An 18847-nucleotide genomic window follows, 5' to 3' on the forward strand; every position below is an offset into this window, starting at 1 on the left:
CTGGACTCCACCCTGAGCTGGGTGCAGGGCATATCGAAGGGGGTCAGATCCACGTCTGCTGTCCTGGAGCTCTCAGTCTGGGAGAAGGCAGAGACCCCCTCAGGCCACCACCACAGGTCAAATGAAATAAATGTTGCCACTAGGTGCTCTGGTGGCAGAGGCTGGATCAGCCAGGAGGGCGTCACAGTGAAGATGAAGGCATCTGAGTGGAGCTTTGGAGCATGGGTAGGAGGTCAGCAAGCAGAGAACTCTGAAAAAGAGTATTTCAAGCAGAGGGAACTGCTTGAGCCAATTCAGGGTGGGGAGAAGGGTGGTGGCACGTTGGAGGAAGAGTGTGGCCCCCTCCAACTGAAGGCGAAGTGTGGAGTGGATACAGTTGAGGAAGATTCTATTGGGGAATTTGGGGGCCAGCAGAGGTTCCCGACAACCCTCCCCTCACCCCCTGGAGTACCCTGCGCAGCTGAGAGCCCTTGAAAGATATTTGGGTTATTCACAGCTCTGCACTCATGCAGAAATATACTTCCCTAGGACCCCTCCCTCTCCCCAGTGCAGACACATCTGACAGGTCTATCATTTGCCCCACCCAGTGGTCTCTGGGCCACAGACAGCACAGACAGTCTTGGATCTCCCAGTTGATACCAGAAACTGAGAGCATAAGGTACAGAGGGTGGCGAGGTGCATAGGGCAGATCTTTTGGGAGGTCAGAATTACCTGCTCCTTCTTTGACAAGTCCCATTCCCCTCTCTGAGCCTCTGCTTTTGGTGTTCATCAAATCATCCATCCATCCATGCATCCACCCATCCATATTCCACCCATGGCACAAATATGTATTGAGCACCCACTGTGTGCCAAACACTGGGTGCTGGGTGCTGGGAACATGGCAATGACCAAAACAGACCTGCTCACAGACTATATAGTCTGGAGTGGTGGGGAAATACCCATCACACAAGTGAGCAAAAACAAAGAATTTAAAATTAGGGCACTGCTGGCAAGAAAGAGATCAGGGAGCCTTGACCGAGATGTGGTCAGTGCTGGGAGGAATATGCTGCCCATGTGCGGGGCTGTGGGGCTGAGCTCTGGGCCTCTGCAGCTCGTAGCTCAAGGCACCTTAATTGCAGATTCTTTGTGGGGAGAGAATCTCTGGCTCTGTTCTTTAATTCTGGGATAATAAGTCTCTTTGAGGAGCAGGCAGCCCTTGGTCTCTGGCATTTGATGCCTGATTTGTGCCCACTCTTCACCGCAGCTGTGCCAGCGACACTAGCTCCTTGCGTGGGGACGGGGTGCTGATGCAATTAGCCATGTCAAATAAACTTGGTGAGGGTGGGAGGGGGTAGGGACTGTTCTGGGCTCTCAACCCCCTCTACAGCCCCACCACCCACCGCTGAGTGCTCCCAGTGGGCCCAGACACCCCCCACCCCGATTAGCAAAAGTGGGTGCAAGTGTGTGTTCCTGTTGGTGAGCAAAAGACAGTGCATGAATGTGTTGGAGTGATTGTGTGTATTTGTGTGAGGGGAGTGTGCATGGCTCATGGGTATATGAACTCAAGTTTTCCTTGTGCATGTATGGATGTGGTGTAGACACTGTGAGTGTGGGTATGCAGATGTCTTTGTGTCTGTGCCGTGTACGTGTGTGCTTGAGTGTCATCATGAATGTGTGTGGGCGCCTGAGTATCTCCATGGGAGAGAGAGTGTGTGTGTGTATGTGTGTTGGTGCATATGCTGGGTGGGGTGGGCTGGGGCAGCTCATGTGTGTGTTTTGGGGTGGGGAGGCCCAGTGGTGTGGAGGAAAAGGCCATGACTCCTTGCTTTGCTTACCTGCTGCGGTTCTCATTCAATCTCCCCACTCAGTACCTGGGACCAGGCTGTTTTGGCTGCCCAAGTTTGGTTGCTCCTGAAGCCTTAGGGAGGCCCCAACCTTCTTTCTTCCTGAAAGACAGATCCAGGTGGGAAGGAACAAGAAAGATGTTCTCCCTCATCTAGAGCTTAACTTTCAATGTCAAGGGGCCCAGGGCTCCTCCACGTCTTCCCATCTCTAGTCTTGCCCCCTTCAATTGACCCTGTACCCCACAGAGACTGGCCCTCAGATGCTAAGGTCTGCTGTTGGCTAAAGTCTAATTCCTTAGGTTGGCATTCAAGGCCCTTCCCTTTGTGTCACCTTGAACCCCACCTACCATCCAGCACTGTCAGGACACCATCTCTGTCTGCAGTGCCTCTCTCTTCAGGCACTGTCTTCAGACTTGTCCTCCCCCTGCTTCAGTCCAATTCAGGAAGCCCCCCTCCCCTCCAGATGCCCTCTTTCCCTGAGCTCCCACAGTCCTTAGGGTTTCACCCACCCGGCCTTTCCTCTCCTTCCTCCTCAGGTAATAAGGCTCCCCCACCCCACCTATTGCATCCCCCCACCTGATTCCGCCCCACCAAACTGAGCTTCCCAAGAACCTGCTGGTCTCCTCCTCTCCATCTGCTTTCTGCTCTTGGCAGGGGACCCAGAGCAGAGGCGGGCAGGGGCTGCTGAGGGGTGAGGGAGGGTGGAGGGAGAGCCCCTGTCATAGGCTCTGTGGGGAGCCCCGCAGGTGGTGAGCAGCTCTGAGTAGGCGCTGGAAGCTCGTGATGCAGGTGGGGAGCTTTGCTGGCGGGGCCTGCAGTGGGCCCTCAGATTGCCACCCCTCCTTCTCTCGCCCTCATTTTCCTCATCAAGCACCCAAGCAAAGATATGGGAAGGGACTTCACAGAGCATGAAAGATGGGCTAGGGGTACCTCTGGTGTCTGGTGCAAGGAGCTTGGAGAGGGTCAAGGATGATGGGGGTGGGGGTGAGAATGGATCTGGAGATGGGAAAGGTATGGGCAGAGAAGAGAAAGGAAGTCCATAGTACTGTCCCAACTCTGCCACTTTCTGCTTGTGACCTTGGGCAAGTCACTCAACTTTTCTAGGCCTTGGTTCATCTGCAGGGTGGAAGCTTGTCTCACAATATGCTGAGATTAACATGTAAGGCAAAGCACTTAAGCACTCCACTCATTAATTCATTCATCATCCATCTTCTTCAGGTCTTCAGGTACAGCAGATGTATCATAAATGTCCCTTATCCTAGACTTAGGAACAGCTCAAACCCTAACTCAGAAAGAATGGAACTAGGAGGCTGAGGCTAATGCCACCAATTCCACAGCAGAGCCTGAAAGAAAGGCTCCGTGGGCTGGGTGGCAGAGAGGGGTCTAATGTTACCTCACCCCACCCCCCACCCCTCGACACGCACACCTGCTGAAGGTCAGTGTGTGGCTTGTGCTGTTGATGGGGGAACAACTGTAAAACTCTGTGACTGCAAAGGCAGAGATCGGTGGGGGGGAATTCAATTTATCTGACTCAGCCCCAGAAGACTTCTTGGGGAGAGATTTTCCTGGAGCTGTCTGTTTGGTCAGAAGAGCAGGCCTGTGCTTGAGGCTGGCAGGCTAGAGTGTTTGTATTGGTGGGGACAGATGTGTGCTAGGCACTGGGAGGAGACTCTGGCAGAGGCAGAAAGCTGGGAGAGGTCACAACTGATCTCTCTCCCCCATCCCTCTAGGTGCACTGTGGCCAGCTGAGTGACAGTGAGGAGTGGAGCCTGCAGGCTGTGGAGAAGCATGTGAGTGGGGGTGGGGCCAGGGCAGGTTAAGGGCCCCTGTAGATCCTTATCACAGCTGGTGGGATGATGATCTGGCCACGCAGCAGGACAGATCTGGGTTCCAGTTCCAGCTCCACTACCTGTGACCTTGAGCAAGTCACTTAACCTTTCTGAGCCTCAGTTTCACGTTCGAAAATGGGCATAATGGTAGCCCTGACTCCCTAGGGTTGTGGCAAGAGGTCAGGTCAAATACCTTGTAAATACTAAAGGAAGGTTTGCATGGGTAAGATTATCATCACTGATATTGAGTTTCTTTCCTGCCCGAGATTTTATTATTTTGTGACTTTAGCAGACTTACCGATTCCACTGACCCCGTTCAGGCTTGGAAGAGTCTGGGGAATAGTGGGGTGGAGCGAACCCTGCATTTACCTGTTCATGGGCCGAGAGACGCTCCAGGGGCAGTGGGCCCCTTCAGGAGGGTGGAACGATCTCTGCTAGTAGGGCGCAGGTCTTCCCTCTGGAGGCGTCTGCGGAGCAGAGCCCGGAGGGATGGCTTGTTCGGGTTGGGGAGCTGTGGGAAAGTTGTGGAGTCCCGCGGCGGCGAGTGCGGTGAGAGTGGGCCGAGGAGCTCGATGACCGCTCGCCTACCCACCCCCTCCCAGACCCTGGTGGCCCTGCGGAGGGTGCAGGCCTTGCAGCAGCGAGGGTCCGGAGCGGCCCCCGGCGCTGTCCAGAATCCCCCGGTGGGGACCACAAGTGACGAGAAGGGAGGAGTTGCGTATACCGACCAGGACCGCAAGGTCCTGCAACTGTGCGGTGAGGACCCTGCCAGGCCGGGGCCTGAGGGCGGGGCAGGAGCGAACCTGCGGGGCTCTATTGGGGTGATCCGGGCCTCACCCACTGCGCTCCAAATGGTAGGAATTCTGAAAGGGTGTGTCTACGGCCGGGGAGGGGCCGAGCCGATTGTGGGGTGGGCGGGGCCTGGGTTGGGGGCGGGAAGAGGGGCGGGGCCTGGTGGCTATTGGTGGGGTGGAGCCTGAGGCGGGAGCGGGCTGGAGGCGGGGTCCGAGGTGGGGGTGGGTGAAGGAGGAGTATTAAGGGAGGCTCAGGACTGGGCGGGGCCCAGGAACTGGGCCAGGCATGCGGGGCGGGGCTTTCTCTCTGACCCTTGCCCCTCCCTTGCAGGAGAACTCTACGACTTAGACGCCTCTTCCCTGCAACTAAAAGTCCTCCAATACGTGAGTCCCTGCGGCTTTCTCACCCCCACGCCCTGTCTCCCTGCAGGAACCAAAGTCCCCATGAGCCCCCTATCCCAGTTCAGGTTCCTCCGTCCCCTAGTTCTGTCCCTTCCCTCTCCACCTGCCTGAAGAGCCTCAGAGAGGAGGGAAGATAGGGAGTGGGTGTGGCCGCAGATCCGCGACCAGCCCCTCGCTCGGTGTTCCCCTCTCAGATGCAGCAGGAGACCCGGGCATCCCGGTGCTGCCTCCTGCTGGTGTCCGAGGACAACCTCCAGCTTTCCTGCAAGGTGAGGGACCAGATCCGTGGGGTGGGGTGGGACGCGGCGAGGGGCTGGACGAGGGACCGGGATCTCCAAGGGGGCGGGAGAGAGGGAAACATGTCTCCTTTTCCTTTAACGTCTCCCGCCCCTCCGCCCCTCAGGTCATTGGAGATAAAGTGCTGGAGGAAGAGATCAGCTTTCCGGTGAGACCCCTGTCCCTTCCCCCTGAGACATTAGGCTCTGCCGGGCCAATTAAGACCCATAGACATTCATGGTATCAGTCTGAGGGCTGGAAGGCTAGGATTAGCTAGAATCTCTGAATCCGATAGAATTATCTGGATCTTGGGATACACTAAGACTTTTTACAAGAGATCACAATCTTGCATGATCTGAGACAGATCAGGATCCACCAGGAGCAATCTCTTATGAGCTATAGAAAGGTGTCAGACCCATTTACGCTTACTTGGAAACAGTTCACTTCTGTTGAAATTATTTCTGGATTTGGATCTCTTAGAATCTGTGGAGATGAATGGAAATCCTTGGAGTCCACTTGCCCCTCTTCTGATTAAGGAGGACTCCCTCCCCCTATCTTCACCCCAAAGTTGACCCCATCTGTCATTTGGGCTGACTGAAGAGGCCAGACTTGGGGTGGGGGTGGGGTGGAGATTAAGATGCCCTGTCCTGGAAGACAGCTGGGCTGGGACTTGACCTCTTCCTATTTCCCAGCTGACGACAGGACGTCTGGGCAAGGTGGTGGGAGACAAGAAGTGCATCCAGCTGAAGGATCTCACCTCTGTGAGTCACATTCTGGCTAACCCAGGGAGAGGGGGAGAGGGCCCAGCCCCCAGAACAGGGTTTCTGGGACAGGCAGCGGAGGAAGGGGGACACAAGATCTGGGGACTTTCTACCATGTCACCGTCTTGTCATAGCACTTGCACTCCTGCCTGAGTTCCTCAGAATTCTAGTTGCAGAGTGTGCTGGAGGGATGGAGGAAAGAGGGAAGTTTTCTCCCTCTTTCTTTCCCCGCCTGGATTCATCTCCCTTTTGCCTCCCCTTTGCAGGAGGATGTGCAGCAGTTGCAAAACGTGCTGGGCTGTGAGCTGCAGGCCATGCTCTGTGTTCCTGTCATCAGCCGGGCCACTAACAAGGTGGTGGCCTTGGCCTGTGCCTTCAACAAGCTTGAAGGAGACTTGTGAGTCTGGGTGGGGAGATTGGATAGGGAGACTGAGCTGAAAGGCTAGGCAAGGCTCTGCTAGAGGAATGGTGTGGGAAAGACGCTAGGCAGAGGGTCTTATCCTAGTGAGGTAGCAGCCAGCATCAAGGAGCACGAGAAGGAAGAAGCAACAGGGAGCAGAGTGAGGGCTGAATAGTTTGTCAGTGCGAGAGCTCTGGGGTTATAGGGGCTGCTCAGCCCTTGCAGCAGCTGCTAGCTGAGGCCCAGATAAGTCATTAACTCCCCATCACCCATTTACTTATTCAGAGTCATGTTGACGTCCAAGCCTGTTTCTCTTTTTCCCAACTTCCAACAGTTTGAATTATCCTCTATTCGGGTACTGGCCTTCCCCTCATTTGCCATCTCCTGTTTCAATGTTATTGCTGGGAATTTCCGAATAGGGGTAGGCAAGCTCAGGGATGAGATGACTGTTGGGTACCCAAAAAACATCATCAACACAGTGGACAATGGCTACAGGGGGCAGAACTGGGGGCTGAGATGAACTGAGGATCTTCAGAACCACGGACAGGTCTTAAGGGTCATAGGAGACACAATATCCAGGTAAACAAACCTGGCGACTTAGGAATCATGTTTAAAGAACAGAGATCAGATCTGGAAGTGGTTTATAAATAGATTTCATGTCCTGCATTAGTTGGGAGTAGCTGCCTGGCTCACTGAGTTGAGAATGTATCTTAGTGCGGTGAGAAAGAGTGCCGTGCTCAGTTAGCCATGTCTGTCCTGGGGACAGGTTCAGGACATGAGTGCCCTGTGGCTGTCAAACTTGACCTAGCAGTTTGTGCCTAGTCATACAGGTGGGAAAGAGAAGGCAGGTGAGGGATGGAGCTGAGACTACAAGACGTGGAGAAATGCTGATTAGTTGGAGGAAGCTGTACTGGGGTCTAAGCAAGCAGGCCCAGATTTCCTGTAGAAGTTGGAGGTAGGAAGGGATGACTGTGGGTTGGGACTGGAGAGGTGTTAGAAGCCCTGGAATAGGTCTGCAGGGGTGGGACAGAGACCTAGGGTTTATAGACTTCAGGATTAGGGACTGCCAGCATGGAGCGTAGTAGGCAGGTGGGTGGGCCTGGGGAAATGAAGACGGGGGGATGAAGCAGGTCCCTGGCAGAGCCAGCTGAAGCAGGCAAGATGCAAGATCTGTGGCATTTGAGATTGGTGGGCGTCCTGGTGGTGGGAGCATATATGCCATTCACAAACACACTGAGCACTAACTGTATCCACCCCATGCGGACCAGATGGCCATGGGAAGGCCTTTGGGGAAGGGATTGCTGGGCAATAGAAGTTCAACAGGGGCAGTGGCTATGACCTCTGGCTGCTGGCTGTGGGGCTGGCCCCAGACCTGGAAGAGAGGTAGTATCAGAAGGGAAGCAAGATTGGGCCTGGGTGACAGCCCTGATGCCCAGGGCAGGGGCAGGGCCATCTCTGGGTCCCACATATTTCAGGGAGTGAGTGTTAAATGACTAGATGAACTAAGGTGGAGCTCGGCTCAGAGCAGTGATTGCAGAGAAGTTGCAGAGAACTAGGGCTCCAGAATCCCTTCAACTGGGCCCCCCAGGGGTGGGTGGGACACAGGTAAGACATGCAGCAACCTCCTCTGGAATATCTCCCCTTTGCCAGGCTCTGCACTGGGTATGGGGTGATACAGCCATGGTCCCTGCCTGCAAAACTTGAAATTTATTTTCAGGACATAGAGGGAGTCGGGTGGGAATGGTATTCTAGGCAGAGGGAACAGTGTGGAAAAAAGCATGAAGGTGTAAAAGAGCCTGAGGTTTTCTCTGAGTGATGAGAGTCTTGGTATGATTGAAGCTGAGAGCTGCCCATAGATAAGGGGAGAAGGGAGGGGTGGGACCCAACTGAGGGACCTCGAATGTCAGAAGGAAGGTGTGCAGATAGGCCCAGGGGGTTTGATGATTGGGATCTAGACCTCAATCACTGGGCAGCAAGCAGGGGGCGGGGCACCCCAACAGTGGGGAGCACTGAGGCCTGCCAATGAATGGAGAGAGGACCTAAGCAGAAGAATCTGGGGGCAGAGAGCTGGCCAAGATGGCTGAGGCAGGCCCCCCTTCCCTACGCCAGCACCTGGAGAGGCTTACCCATGTCCTCTGGACAATCCAGCTCTCTGATGACAAGTCATTGGTGGCAGAACAAATGACCTCTGCAGGATTTGCATCTTGTCAGGCAAAGTGCTAGCTCCATGAGTCGGGAGGGCACCTTAGGATTCGTAGAGGCACCAAGTCTGGGCCTACAGAGTCCAGGGAGAGCAGGGCAGTGACAGGAACTGGACAAGACAGGACCAAGACCTCACCCTTGGGCAGCGCCAACCCCCCTCCCTGAGGCTGGACAGCCCCAGCTGAAGAGTAGGGAGAACACTTAATCCCGGCCTGGGTGAATCTCTAGTCTGAGGGAGGAAACCCAGCCATGGTCTGGGTAAATCTCAAGTCAGCGGAGGGAGACATGGCTCTGGCTTGAAGAAGCAGTAATCTAGGGAGGAAAGTACATTTTGGTTGGAGGGGGAAGCTGGCCCAAGCCGCCTGTGCAATGGAACAGCCCCAATAGAGGAGCGTCATAGTTAGCTGGCGGGTTTTGGAGTGGGCTCCTGGCAGGAAGGGAATAAGGAGAAACGGAAGAGAAGAAGTGAGGAGTCTTTCAGGCTTGGCCGTCTCCCCTGGCCCCCAACCATGACAACCTCCTGCCTCCCTCAGGTTCACGGAGCAGGACGAACACGTGATCCAGCACTGCTTCCACTACACCAGCACGGTGCTCACCAGCACCCTGGCCTTCCAGAAGGAGCAGAAACTTAAGTGTGAGTGCCAGGTGAGTGTCTCACCTAGAACCTCTCTCGGGAACCACTCACCCAGCCCTCAGGGATCCATCCAAAAGGGAAAAGCCCAAGCCTTCTGGACTGACAGCAGCCCTGTCCTAAAGCAGGGAGATAACCTGTGACCTGGAGGCCTTGTGAAGAGGGAGGTCAGTAGTTTCTCGGGAGTGCTGGCTGCAGGCACTGTAGATGATCGTCCTCTAGTGTCCGATCTGGGAACTGTGTCCATGTCTGGGAATCTAAGAGAAGGGATTCCCTAAGCACCTTCTCTGGGGCTATACCCCGGCTCCTTCACTTAGTATCCAAATGATATCATTAGGCTCTGCCAGTTTCCAGTCTGTCTTGGGAGCCCTAGGGGAGGAACCAGGAGACCCTAGGGCAGTTGGAGGCAGGAGGCTGGATAGGGTGTCCTCTGTAACCTGAACCCTCTGTGGTCTGCACTTCCTTTCCAAGGCTCTTCTCCAAGTGGCAAAGAACCTCTTCACTCATCTGGGTGAGTGCACTGTCCCCTGCGATGCCTGGCTGTGGGGTGAGAGTGGTGGCCTGGGCACGCCAGCCTGGTCTTACCGCTGCCCCCCTGCACACCCCCCTCCTCCCCAGATGATGTCTCTGTCCTGCTCCAGGAGATCATCACAGAGGCCAGAAACCTCAGTAATGCGGAGATGTGAGTGACTCTATCGGGGGCGTGGGGAGAGAGGGTTTCCCCCAATCCTGCCTTCTTGTGGGACCTGGTCACCTCCTGTGTGACCCTTTGTTTCATGCCTGCCTCCTTCACTAGAAAGTTAAGCTTCAGGACAGCAGGGACTGGGCAGGCTTTGCTCTCCACAGGACTTCAGCTTTTGGCACTGAGTATGTAGGAGGCGCTCAAAAATAATCGTTTGAATGGGCTTGGAGTCAGCCAGCCCCAAGGAGGAGAGTCTCACCGCGGAGCTCTCCTCCCCGGCCTCAAGTCACTGAGAAGTTGGGAGCAGGTGGAGAGGGGCGTCAGGGCGCTGTGGACGAACGCTTCCCCTCCCCACAGCTGCTCCGTTTTCCTGCTGGATCAGAACGAGCTGGTGGCCAAGGTGTTCGACGGGGGCGTGGTGGATGACGAGGTGAGGCGGGGCCACGCGGGAGTGGGTGGCCCTGGGTCCCGAGGCCCGGGCGCCCGCGGGGGACCGGCTGAGGAGCGGTCCCGAAGTCCGGCGGGCCCCGCTGAGCCCGGCTCCTAACCGCTTCCTCCCTCCTCCCTCCTTGCTCCCTGCAGAGCTATGAGATCCGCATCCCGGCCGACCAGGGCATCGCAGGCCACGTGGCGACCACCGGGCAAATCCTGAACATCCCGGACGCCTACGCGCACCCACTTTTCTACCGCGGCGTGGACGACAGCACCGGCTTCCGCACGCGCAACATCCTGTGTTTCCCGATCAAGAATGAGAGCCAGGGTGCGCGGGCTCGCGGCCCTTCCTCGGGGTGGGGTGGGGCTGGCGGCGACAGGGGGCGGGGCCTGAACGGGATGGGGCGGAGTCGAGCAGAGGGTTGGCCGTCCTGCCGGCCCGCGGCCTGCAGAACCCCGGAGCAGGACGGGGTCTCCCAAGCTTGGGACGTCCCATAAGGTCACCATGGGAGGCCAGGTCTTCGCCAGACCCCTCCTTCCGCCGGTCTCAGCCCCTCTCCCGCCCCCAGAGGTCATCGGTGTGGCCGAGCTGGTGAACAAGATCAATGGGCCGTGGTTTAGCAAGTTCGACGAGGACCTGGCTACTGCCTTCTCCATCTACTGCGGCATCAGCATCGCCCATGTGAGCAGGAGCAGGGGCCGTGCTGGCGCGGGGCGGTCTCTTCTCCAGATGGGTCCATTCCCTGCCTGGGACTCAGAGCCCTGCTGCCGAGTTGCCTACACCCTGGCCACCTCTGGTCTGAGAGTGCCATTTGTAAATTGGAATGCAATTTCCTGAGTGTCCCAGCACCATGGGAGGGAGAGAAAGGAAACTAAAGAAAGCTTTGAAACCCCAATTGTCATTAGCTCCTTGCTTTCTCTGGAAGCAACCTCAATCCAAGCCTCTGGTCAGCTTCTTTTTGGGAAATATTGGGTATCATTGTCCTGGCCTACTGGCACCTCTGGTCTGGGAGTCAAGTCCCTAGATGTCTAGTGCTATTTCCCCCTTCTTGCTTCTCTTTCCCTGCCATATGCCTCAGGTTTCGTCACTGAAGATTGGGGTGGGGGTGGGGTGGGGTGGAGGATGACACAAAATGTTAGATCAAATGCTAAGAAGGTCTGGGGAGAAGAGGGTGGAGGGCTGGATGAGAGAGGGGTGGGAGGCTCCATATTCCAGGTTGGAGCCTGAAGGCTGAGACTGGGGTCAGAACAAGATAGGAAGGGAGATTTCTGTCTGACCCCGTCTCCCAGTCCAGGACATTTCTGAGATCTCACAGCCACCTTGCTTGAATCCACGTCTCCTTCTCTTCCCCAGTCTCTTTTGTACAAAAAAGTGAATGAGGCTCAGTATCGCAGCCACCTGGCCAACGAGATGATGATGTACCACATGAAGGTAAGGCCTGCACAGAGCTGGTCTTTCGCCTCAGGGTCCCGTGGACACCTGCCCGTTTGTGCTCCTTCCCTACCTTCTGGGATCCTCAGGGGCCCAGGACTAGGCTGGGCTTTCTCATTGCTCTCTCCTGAACATACGAAGATCGACTCGGAGAAATACCTCACCTCCTGCTCTCCTGGGGCAGCCTCCCTCCGTCCCACTGCTTTAAATCCCTTCTCCAAAGAGTCTCTGGGTTCAGCTCCTAGGCTGGAAGTGGCCAGCAGGACCCTGCCTAAGGGAGAACCTGGTTCAGCCAGGTATTCCCCATGTCCAGGGAATAATTCCCATCTTGGGGCCTTTAGGCTGGGTGGTCCAAGGGGGCCCTTTTCCAGGGTTGCCCTCAGGTGCAGAGGTCATGCAGCCCTGAGTAGTCCTCACTGCAGTTATTCCATCCCATTCCTGACCCTCTGCCCGAGAAGCTTCCCAGGCATACGGTGGTCATTGCTTATTTGGACATTTCCTTTCACTCATGTCCGAACATAGACTTTGCGGATAGGATCAATGCTATAGTAGGAAGGATGGGATTAGACACTGGACAGGCCCCTCCCAAAAGAAGGAATATGTGAGTTAGTGTCTACAAAATGCTGCCACGGCTTGAGGGTATCACAGAGGGGTGTGCTTCGTCTTTGCTAGGGGTAGGCCATTGTAGGTGAGGGTGGCCACCAGCAGAGGGCCACTGCAGGCAGGCCATAGGGCTGAGGAGGAGGGTAGGGGAGTTCCTGCCCAGTCACAAGCCATGGAGTGGACAATGGAGTGGACAGCCTGAGTGTGGTGCATTCTGGGTGAAGGTCTCCCCACCTGTAGTGGGAATTTGAGGGTGAGGACATTGGATGGTGTCAGGTGGGTTTCTGATGCCCCTGTTGGGCCCCTCTAGGTCTCTGATGATGAGTACACCAAACTTCTCCATGATGGGATCCAGCCTGTGGCTGCCATTGACTCCAATTTTGCAAGTTTCACATACACACCTCGCTCTCTGCCCGAGGATGATACCTCCATGGTGAGCTGGCCCTTCTCAGGCTTGACTGGGTGTGCAGCCAGACATTTGTGTTAGATGGGCCTAACAGAACTTCCTTACAAAATAGAGTCCTCAAGGAAGGCTATGGGGACTCCCTCAGAGAAGGAGTGAGCATGTGGTCTGTCCTCATGGGGCCATGGGGCCCGTCCAGGGGACAGAGGCAAGACTGGATAATCGCCAAGGGCCACTCCTGAACCAATGATGTCCAGGCCACATGTCCTTGGGGTTTGCATCTCCCTCCCTCTTTTTCTAAGATTTTTATGGTGAGTTTGGTTCCAAGAGTTCTTAGGTCTTAGATTCCATATTTCTATAAGTTCGTTACTCTGAGCATGCTTGGCTCTACTACTTTATGGCTTTTTAGTTTTAGTTTTAAGGTTCTAAGACTCCACAATTTTGTGTCTGGGATTTCAGAAAAGGCTGAGGCTGGTGTCCCATCTGATGTCAGCCATTTATCTGATTCCCCTCTCACCCTCTCCAGGCCATCCTGAGCATGCTGCAGGACATGAATTTCATCAACAACTACAAAATCGACTGCTCGACACTGGCCCGGTGTGTGACCCAGCCCTATTCTCCCCCATGCAGACAGCTCCAATCTCTGTTTCCCTCTGTCCTTTACCCCAGGGTTTGGGGGAGAGGATCTCTCTGAATATGGGGATACTGAGTCTTGTGGAAGCGGAGGATCCATGAATGAAAGGCAGTTCACAGACATTGGGACCATCAGGGGAGGGCGTAAAGGAAAGAAATGGAGCAGGGCAGACCCTGGAGGACTTCCTGGAGGAGGAGAGGCTGAGGCCCCTCTGCTGCCCTCCTCTAGGTTCTGTCTGATGGTGAAGAAGGGCTACCGGGATCCCCCCTACCACAACTGGATGCACGCCTTTTCTGTCTCCCACTTCTGCTACTTGCTCTACAAGAACCTGGAGCTCACCAACTACCTCGAGTGAGTGGCTCCCCCTCCCCCTCCATCTGGTAGCCACTGGGGACCTCTTTTCTGGGACAGAGAAGTACTTCCTGTTGAGCCTCATAACAGTGATGTGGGGGTTGCACGGTCCCCTTTTCCAGGAGAGAAATGGAGACTCTGCAACCTGCTCACATTACATGGCCAGTGAATGACGGATCTGATGAACTTCAAAACCAGCGCTTCTTCCCAGAAAGGGTCTCAGTTGTCCTGACCCCTTGCCTGGTTGACTCCTGGATGTCTCACTCAGCCACCCCTCCTTTGGGGGTCCCGGAGGAAGGGGCTGCAGGCTGACGTCACTCCTCTTTGCCTTCCAACCAGGGACATCGAGATCTTCGCTTTGTTTATTTCCTGCATGTGTCACGATCTGGACCACAGGGGCACCAACAACTCCTTCCAGGTGGCCTCGGTGAGACCCCACCTCCTCACAGCGGGCAGCCACCCCGGGGTCTCTGGGAGTCTGAGGAGAGGTGGGAGCTGGCAAAACCAGCGACCAGTCTCGGATACAGCAGGGGCTCTCCCAGGATTTGCTCTGGGCTCTGAGATAGGGGGCGTGGGAGGGGCAGAGAGGAGTGGGCAATGCTCAGCCTAATGTGGTGGCACTGGGACTGGGTGTGAGAGGTGACGGGGCATTTCCCGGGCTTTTCCAGAAATCTGTGCTGGCCGCGCTCTACAGCTCTGAGGGCTCTGTCATGGAGGTACTGACATTTTGCCCGGTCCCCGTCATCCCTCAAGTTAAACCATGACCCCGCTTTTCCAGCTCTGCACTCATGCTGTCCAGATGGGCTGTGGGAGCTGCAGCCACCCCCAGGGCATGTCTGGCTTGCTGTCCTGGGGTGGGGCTTAGAGGGCGTGCAGGTGCTTGGATGGGGGTGCGAGTGGGCTCCAGTCTCTGCCTGAGCCCAGGTTTGAAAAGAGAGGACTGGTGTTTAGCACCTTTCCTTTTGGCTGTCTGGGAATGCCCAGGGCAGCTGATCACACTCAGCTTCGCCTTGGATGGTTTGGTGTGGGCCTGCCCACCCTCATAGGGGACCCCTTGGGGCACACACGAGGTCTGAGGCATCTCTGAGTTCCTTGCACTTGACACAGGGCGGGAGCCACATTTCTAACTCTGGCCCTCCAAGGTCACCTTGCTCCCTGCTGCCACCCACAACTCCCCTCCAGAGGCTGCTCCTGCTTGCACCTCAGAGATGAGGTGCTCTCCCTCTCCCGGGAGCCCTGGTGGCAACTGCGGCTTTGCCCTGCGGGCCTTGAGAGAGGCGTGTTCCCCCTTCCAGTGACAGTTCTTCAGCATCAGAAGACAGGGGCTTGCCCTCTCCTCATCACTGCCTTTCCTTGTCACCAAATAAATGTTTGCTGCATGAATTAGTGTCTAGGACTCCAAGGGATCATTTCATAATTTTTCCAGCCTCAGAGGCCCTCAGAGCTTAACTTGTCAGTTCCTTCCACTTGACAGCTGACGAATCTGAGGCTCAGGGTGGACCAGGGACTTGCCTGAGGTCACCCAGAGGGTTGAAACAGGGCTCAGAAAGGGAGATGGGATTCCTGACGCCTGCTGTGCTTGCCTCGGGGGCTGGGGCTAGGTCGGGCTCTGCTCCCTGTCTTGGGGTGAGTGGTGGGGGGGTCCCCCACTGTCCTGCTTGGGCCCCATTGCTCCTCTCCCCCCCCCGCCCCTAGAGGCATCATTTTGCTCAGGCCATCGCCATCCTCAACACCCACGGTTGCAACATCTTCGACCATTTCTCCCGGAAGGTGATGGGACCTGGCGGGTGGGAGTGAGGGGGTAGGAGCCAGGAGAAGGAGCTGAGGGAGGGGTGGAGGCTCCCCAGGGGCAGGGGAGTGGGTGGGAGTGTCTGGCAGAGGCTGTGACACCTCCCCCCTCGCCCCACCCCAGGACTATCAGCGTATGCTGGATCTGATGCGGGACATCATCTTGGCCACGGACCTGGCCCACCACCTCCGCATCTTCAAGGACCTCCAGAAGATGGCTGAGGGTGCCTGCCTTTAGCCCCGGGGCCTCTGGGCTGGGGAGGAACCGCCGGGTGGAAGATTTGCTTGAGTGGGGGGCTTCTCTAGGGGTTCGGCCTCATCATCCTTCTCTCCCAAATCAACCCCCTTCCTGGCTGCACGGCCTGACTTGAGTGCCAAGTTCCCTGGACCGCTGTGGGCTGGGCACTGGGGACCTTGTTCTCAGAGAGAGAGAGGAGAGAAGGAGGCGCCCCTTGACCCTTTGTTCCCCCAACAGTGGGCTACGACCAAACCAACAAGCACCACCACAGCCTCCTCCTCTGCCTCCTCATGACTTCCTGTGACCTCTCTGACCAGACCAAGGGCTGGAAGACCACGAGGAAGATTGCAGTAAGAGCTGCCCCTCCCTGGGAAGGCTCCAGCTGCACACCTGCCTGGCTCTGTGTAGCTCCTGAGCTCAGCCTAGCTGCATTTTGGGGGGACAGACACCTGGACCATGTCAGGGCTACAAACGGGGAGGCTCAGGGAGGGATACAGACTCACCCAGAATCACACAGCACACCAGGCTGGTAGAAAGTGGGACAGAGCAGACGCTCCTTCCCATTGAGGACTGTCCCAGGGCCAGGCTGGAATGGTGGGGACAGGCCCTGACGTGGGTCCCTGAATTCCTGAGCCTAAGTTTGCCCTCTTGGGAATGGGCTGTCAGAGGAGGTTGGGTGGATGGATCCCACTCACAGAAAGTGATGGAAGTGTTGGCCTTTCAGGAGCTCATCTACAAAGAGTTCTTCTCCCAGGGAGACTTGGTATGTGTGGCATGACCTCAGGAATTCCAGGTTGGGGGAGGGTCCCTGGCCTGGGGCTGGGAGGGGCTGAGCCTGATACCTGATGGAGGAATCAGAGGAGCAGGCCTGATGGCCGGTGGCCTTGGTGCCTGCAGGAGAAGGCCATGGGCAACAGGCCAATGGAGATGATGGACCGTGAGAAAGCCTACATCCCTGAGCTGCAGATCAGCTTCATGGAGCACATAGCAATGCCCATCTACAAGTGAGTGAGCTCACGGGGACTCTGCAGAGAGTGGGGGGGGGGGTTGGGGCAGGGCCAGGTGGACAGCCCCATGGGCATCACGGCCTAGCCTAGCTCTGACTGATCCATCTCCCTGCCTCTTAGCATAGCTGTCTCCTGCTTTCCTCCTAAGTGGACACTTCACTTCATCTTGGGTCGCCTATGGAAAGACTACATTCTGCTCTCCATGAGTGTCTGATCTCATACTTCAGTCTCTCGTGGAAGTTCTATCTGTGGTCTAGCCCCAGTATTTCTAGCTGCCCAGGGCTTGACTTCTGATCTCTGACCCCACCCCTGTTCACCCCCAGGCTACTGCAGGACCTGTTCCCCAAGGCAGCAGAGCTGTATGAGCGCGTGGCCTCTAACCGTGAGCACTGGACCAAGGTGTCCCACAAGTTCACCATCCGCGGCCTCCCAAGCAACAACTCGCTCGACTTCCTGGACGAGGAGTACGAGGTGCCTGAGCTGGATGGTGCCGGGGCCCCCATCAATGGCTGCTATAGCCTTGACGCTGAGTGAGCCCCACCTGGGACCTTTCCCCACCCAGGCCTTCTCCCACAACCCCCTTTCATCCTGGCCAGATGGACTGGGGACCAGAGCAAGGGATTCTGGGATCTAGGATAGGACTTCCCATGTGATCCTGGGCAAGTCCTTACTTTCCCAGGCCTCAGTTTTCTTATCTGTAAAATGGAAATAAGGCTTCTAGCCTCACTGAGACTTTGTAATTTGTCCCCTGAGAAATTGGGGAGACCAATGAGCAGCAGATCCCATGCTGCACCTCTGACCACACCTTGATAAGTTCTCCCAAGCCACTCCTTCAGAGCAGCCTGGCTGGTTGCCCCTGTGCCCCATCCCCATCCCACCAGATTTGTGCCCTTCACTCCTGGGTCTCTGGGATCCTCATGGAAGAGGGATATGGGACATCTGAGCGAGCAGAAAGTGGGGTCTTAGAAACAGTCATCCTCCTGTAGAAGGACTAGAACTAGTCATAGGGCTAAATGTGCCCCTGAGGATGGCACCCTGCTTGCATGGGGATTGGGACCTGGGGAGATGCAGGGGTCCCAGGAGGAAGCTGCTAGAGGGGCAGCTTAGTGCTCTGGCGAGAGAAGGGAGTTCAGGAAGAGAGTAGGATGGTGGACAGGAAGGGTCCCTAGGTGGGGAGATAGGCCCAGATTTTAGTTGACAATGCTTCCTTCTGGCTGTGTGACTCTAGGCAGATTCCTTCCCCTGTCTGGGCAAAATGGGAGGGTGAGCCAATCCCTTCTCTAAGACCCCTTTCAGATCAAAGTCCCTGTAGCTCTGTGTGTAGTCCCAGGATAGGCTGCGCCATGTCCCTGCCGCTCTGGGGCACAGAGAGCCGAACCCTGAGTCCTTCAGTGACCCCTTGACTGTCCTCCTTGGCCCTCCCCCCTCCCTCATCCCTGTAGGAGAGAGGGACCTGGCCTCAGTCCCGGCAGGGCTTCTCTCCTCCTCAAGGCCATATCCACCTGTGCCCTGGGGCTCTGGAGACCCCACAGGACCGGGCCTCTTGGGTCAGCCCGGCCACTGGCTTCTCTCTTCTCTGTTTCGTTCTGTATATGTGGTGGGGTTGGGGGAGGGGGGCCACCTGCCTTACCTATTCTGAGTTGCCTTTAGAGAGATGCGTTTTTCTAGGACTCTGTGCAACTGTTGTATATGGTCCTGTGGGCTGACTGCTTTGTACATGAGAATAAATCTATTTCTTTCTACCAACCCTCCCCGGTGGGGCTGTTTGTGGACTTTGTGCAGGGGTGGGAAGCAGGATTGGGGGAGAAGGGGCCAGCCTTTCAGGACTCCTTAGTTAGCAGAGCCTTGACTTTTGCGCCTAGCGCCTCTTTTGATGGAGCACATAGACCTATTGGCATACTCTCTGTGCCAGCTCTTTGTGCCAGATTTTAGAGACTTAGGGGTGGATGGCCAATGAGGAGGCCTGGGCATGGAGCAGTGAGAGGACATCCTGACCGGCAGACCTCGTGGATTGGAAAGGGAGAACTAAAGGGCTGATGCAATCAGGGAGGCCGCTTAGAGGAGGTGGCCGATAGCTCCTCCTAGACTCTCTGACTGTCAGCCTGCCCTGGTTGTGAGTGCCCGCAAAGCCAACGTTGGGCCTCTGAACTCCCTCCTAG

The 18847-nt window shown here is 56.2% G+C and overlaps 1 protein-coding gene across 2 annotated transcripts in view; it reads left to right on the forward strand.

The window, feature by feature from the left end:
* PDE2A (phosphodiesterase 2A) overlaps positions 1–18434 on the forward strand; it is a 63761-nt gene extending 45327 nt beyond the window's left edge. For both annotated transcript variants that reach the window (XM_077113688.1, XM_077113689.1), the window contains 25 exons: positions 3554–3613; positions 4255–4408; positions 4778–4830; positions 5043–5117; positions 5252–5293; positions 5817–5885; positions 6152–6282; positions 9021–9132; positions 9590–9629; positions 9737–9800; positions 10158–10230; positions 10383–10560; positions 10802–10914; positions 11587–11664; positions 12578–12700; positions 13197–13267; positions 13533–13655; positions 13995–14082; positions 14324–14371; positions 15351–15425; positions 15568–15667; positions 15919–16031; positions 16406–16444; positions 16579–16685; positions 17012–18434. In XM_077113688.1, coding sequence (XP_076969803.1) covers positions 3554–3613; positions 4255–4408; positions 4778–4830; positions 5043–5117; positions 5252–5293; positions 5817–5885; positions 6152–6282; positions 9021–9132; positions 9590–9629; positions 9737–9800; positions 10158–10230; positions 10383–10560; positions 10802–10914; positions 11587–11664; positions 12578–12700; positions 13197–13267; positions 13533–13655; positions 13995–14082; positions 14324–14371; positions 15351–15425; positions 15568–15667; positions 15919–16031; positions 16406–16444; positions 16579–16685; positions 17012–17222 — 2340 coding nt within the window. In that variant the 3' untranslated portion in view covers positions 17223–18434. The remainder of the gene's footprint in view (positions 1–3553; positions 3614–4254; positions 4409–4777; positions 4831–5042; positions 5118–5251; positions 5294–5816; positions 5886–6151; positions 6283–9020; positions 9133–9589; positions 9630–9736; positions 9801–10157; positions 10231–10382; positions 10561–10801; positions 10915–11586; positions 11665–12577; positions 12701–13196; positions 13268–13532; positions 13656–13994; positions 14083–14323; positions 14372–15350; positions 15426–15567; positions 15668–15918; positions 16032–16405; positions 16445–16578; positions 16686–17011) is intronic.
* Positions 18435–18847: the final 413 nt, after the last annotated feature.

Source organism: Tamandua tetradactyla, chromosome 8 (assembly GCF_023851605.1).
Source record: "Tamandua tetradactyla isolate mTamTet1 chromosome 8, mTamTet1.pri, whole genome shotgun sequence".
Taxonomy (NCBI): domain Eukaryota; kingdom Metazoa; phylum Chordata; class Mammalia; order Pilosa; family Myrmecophagidae; genus Tamandua; species Tamandua tetradactyla.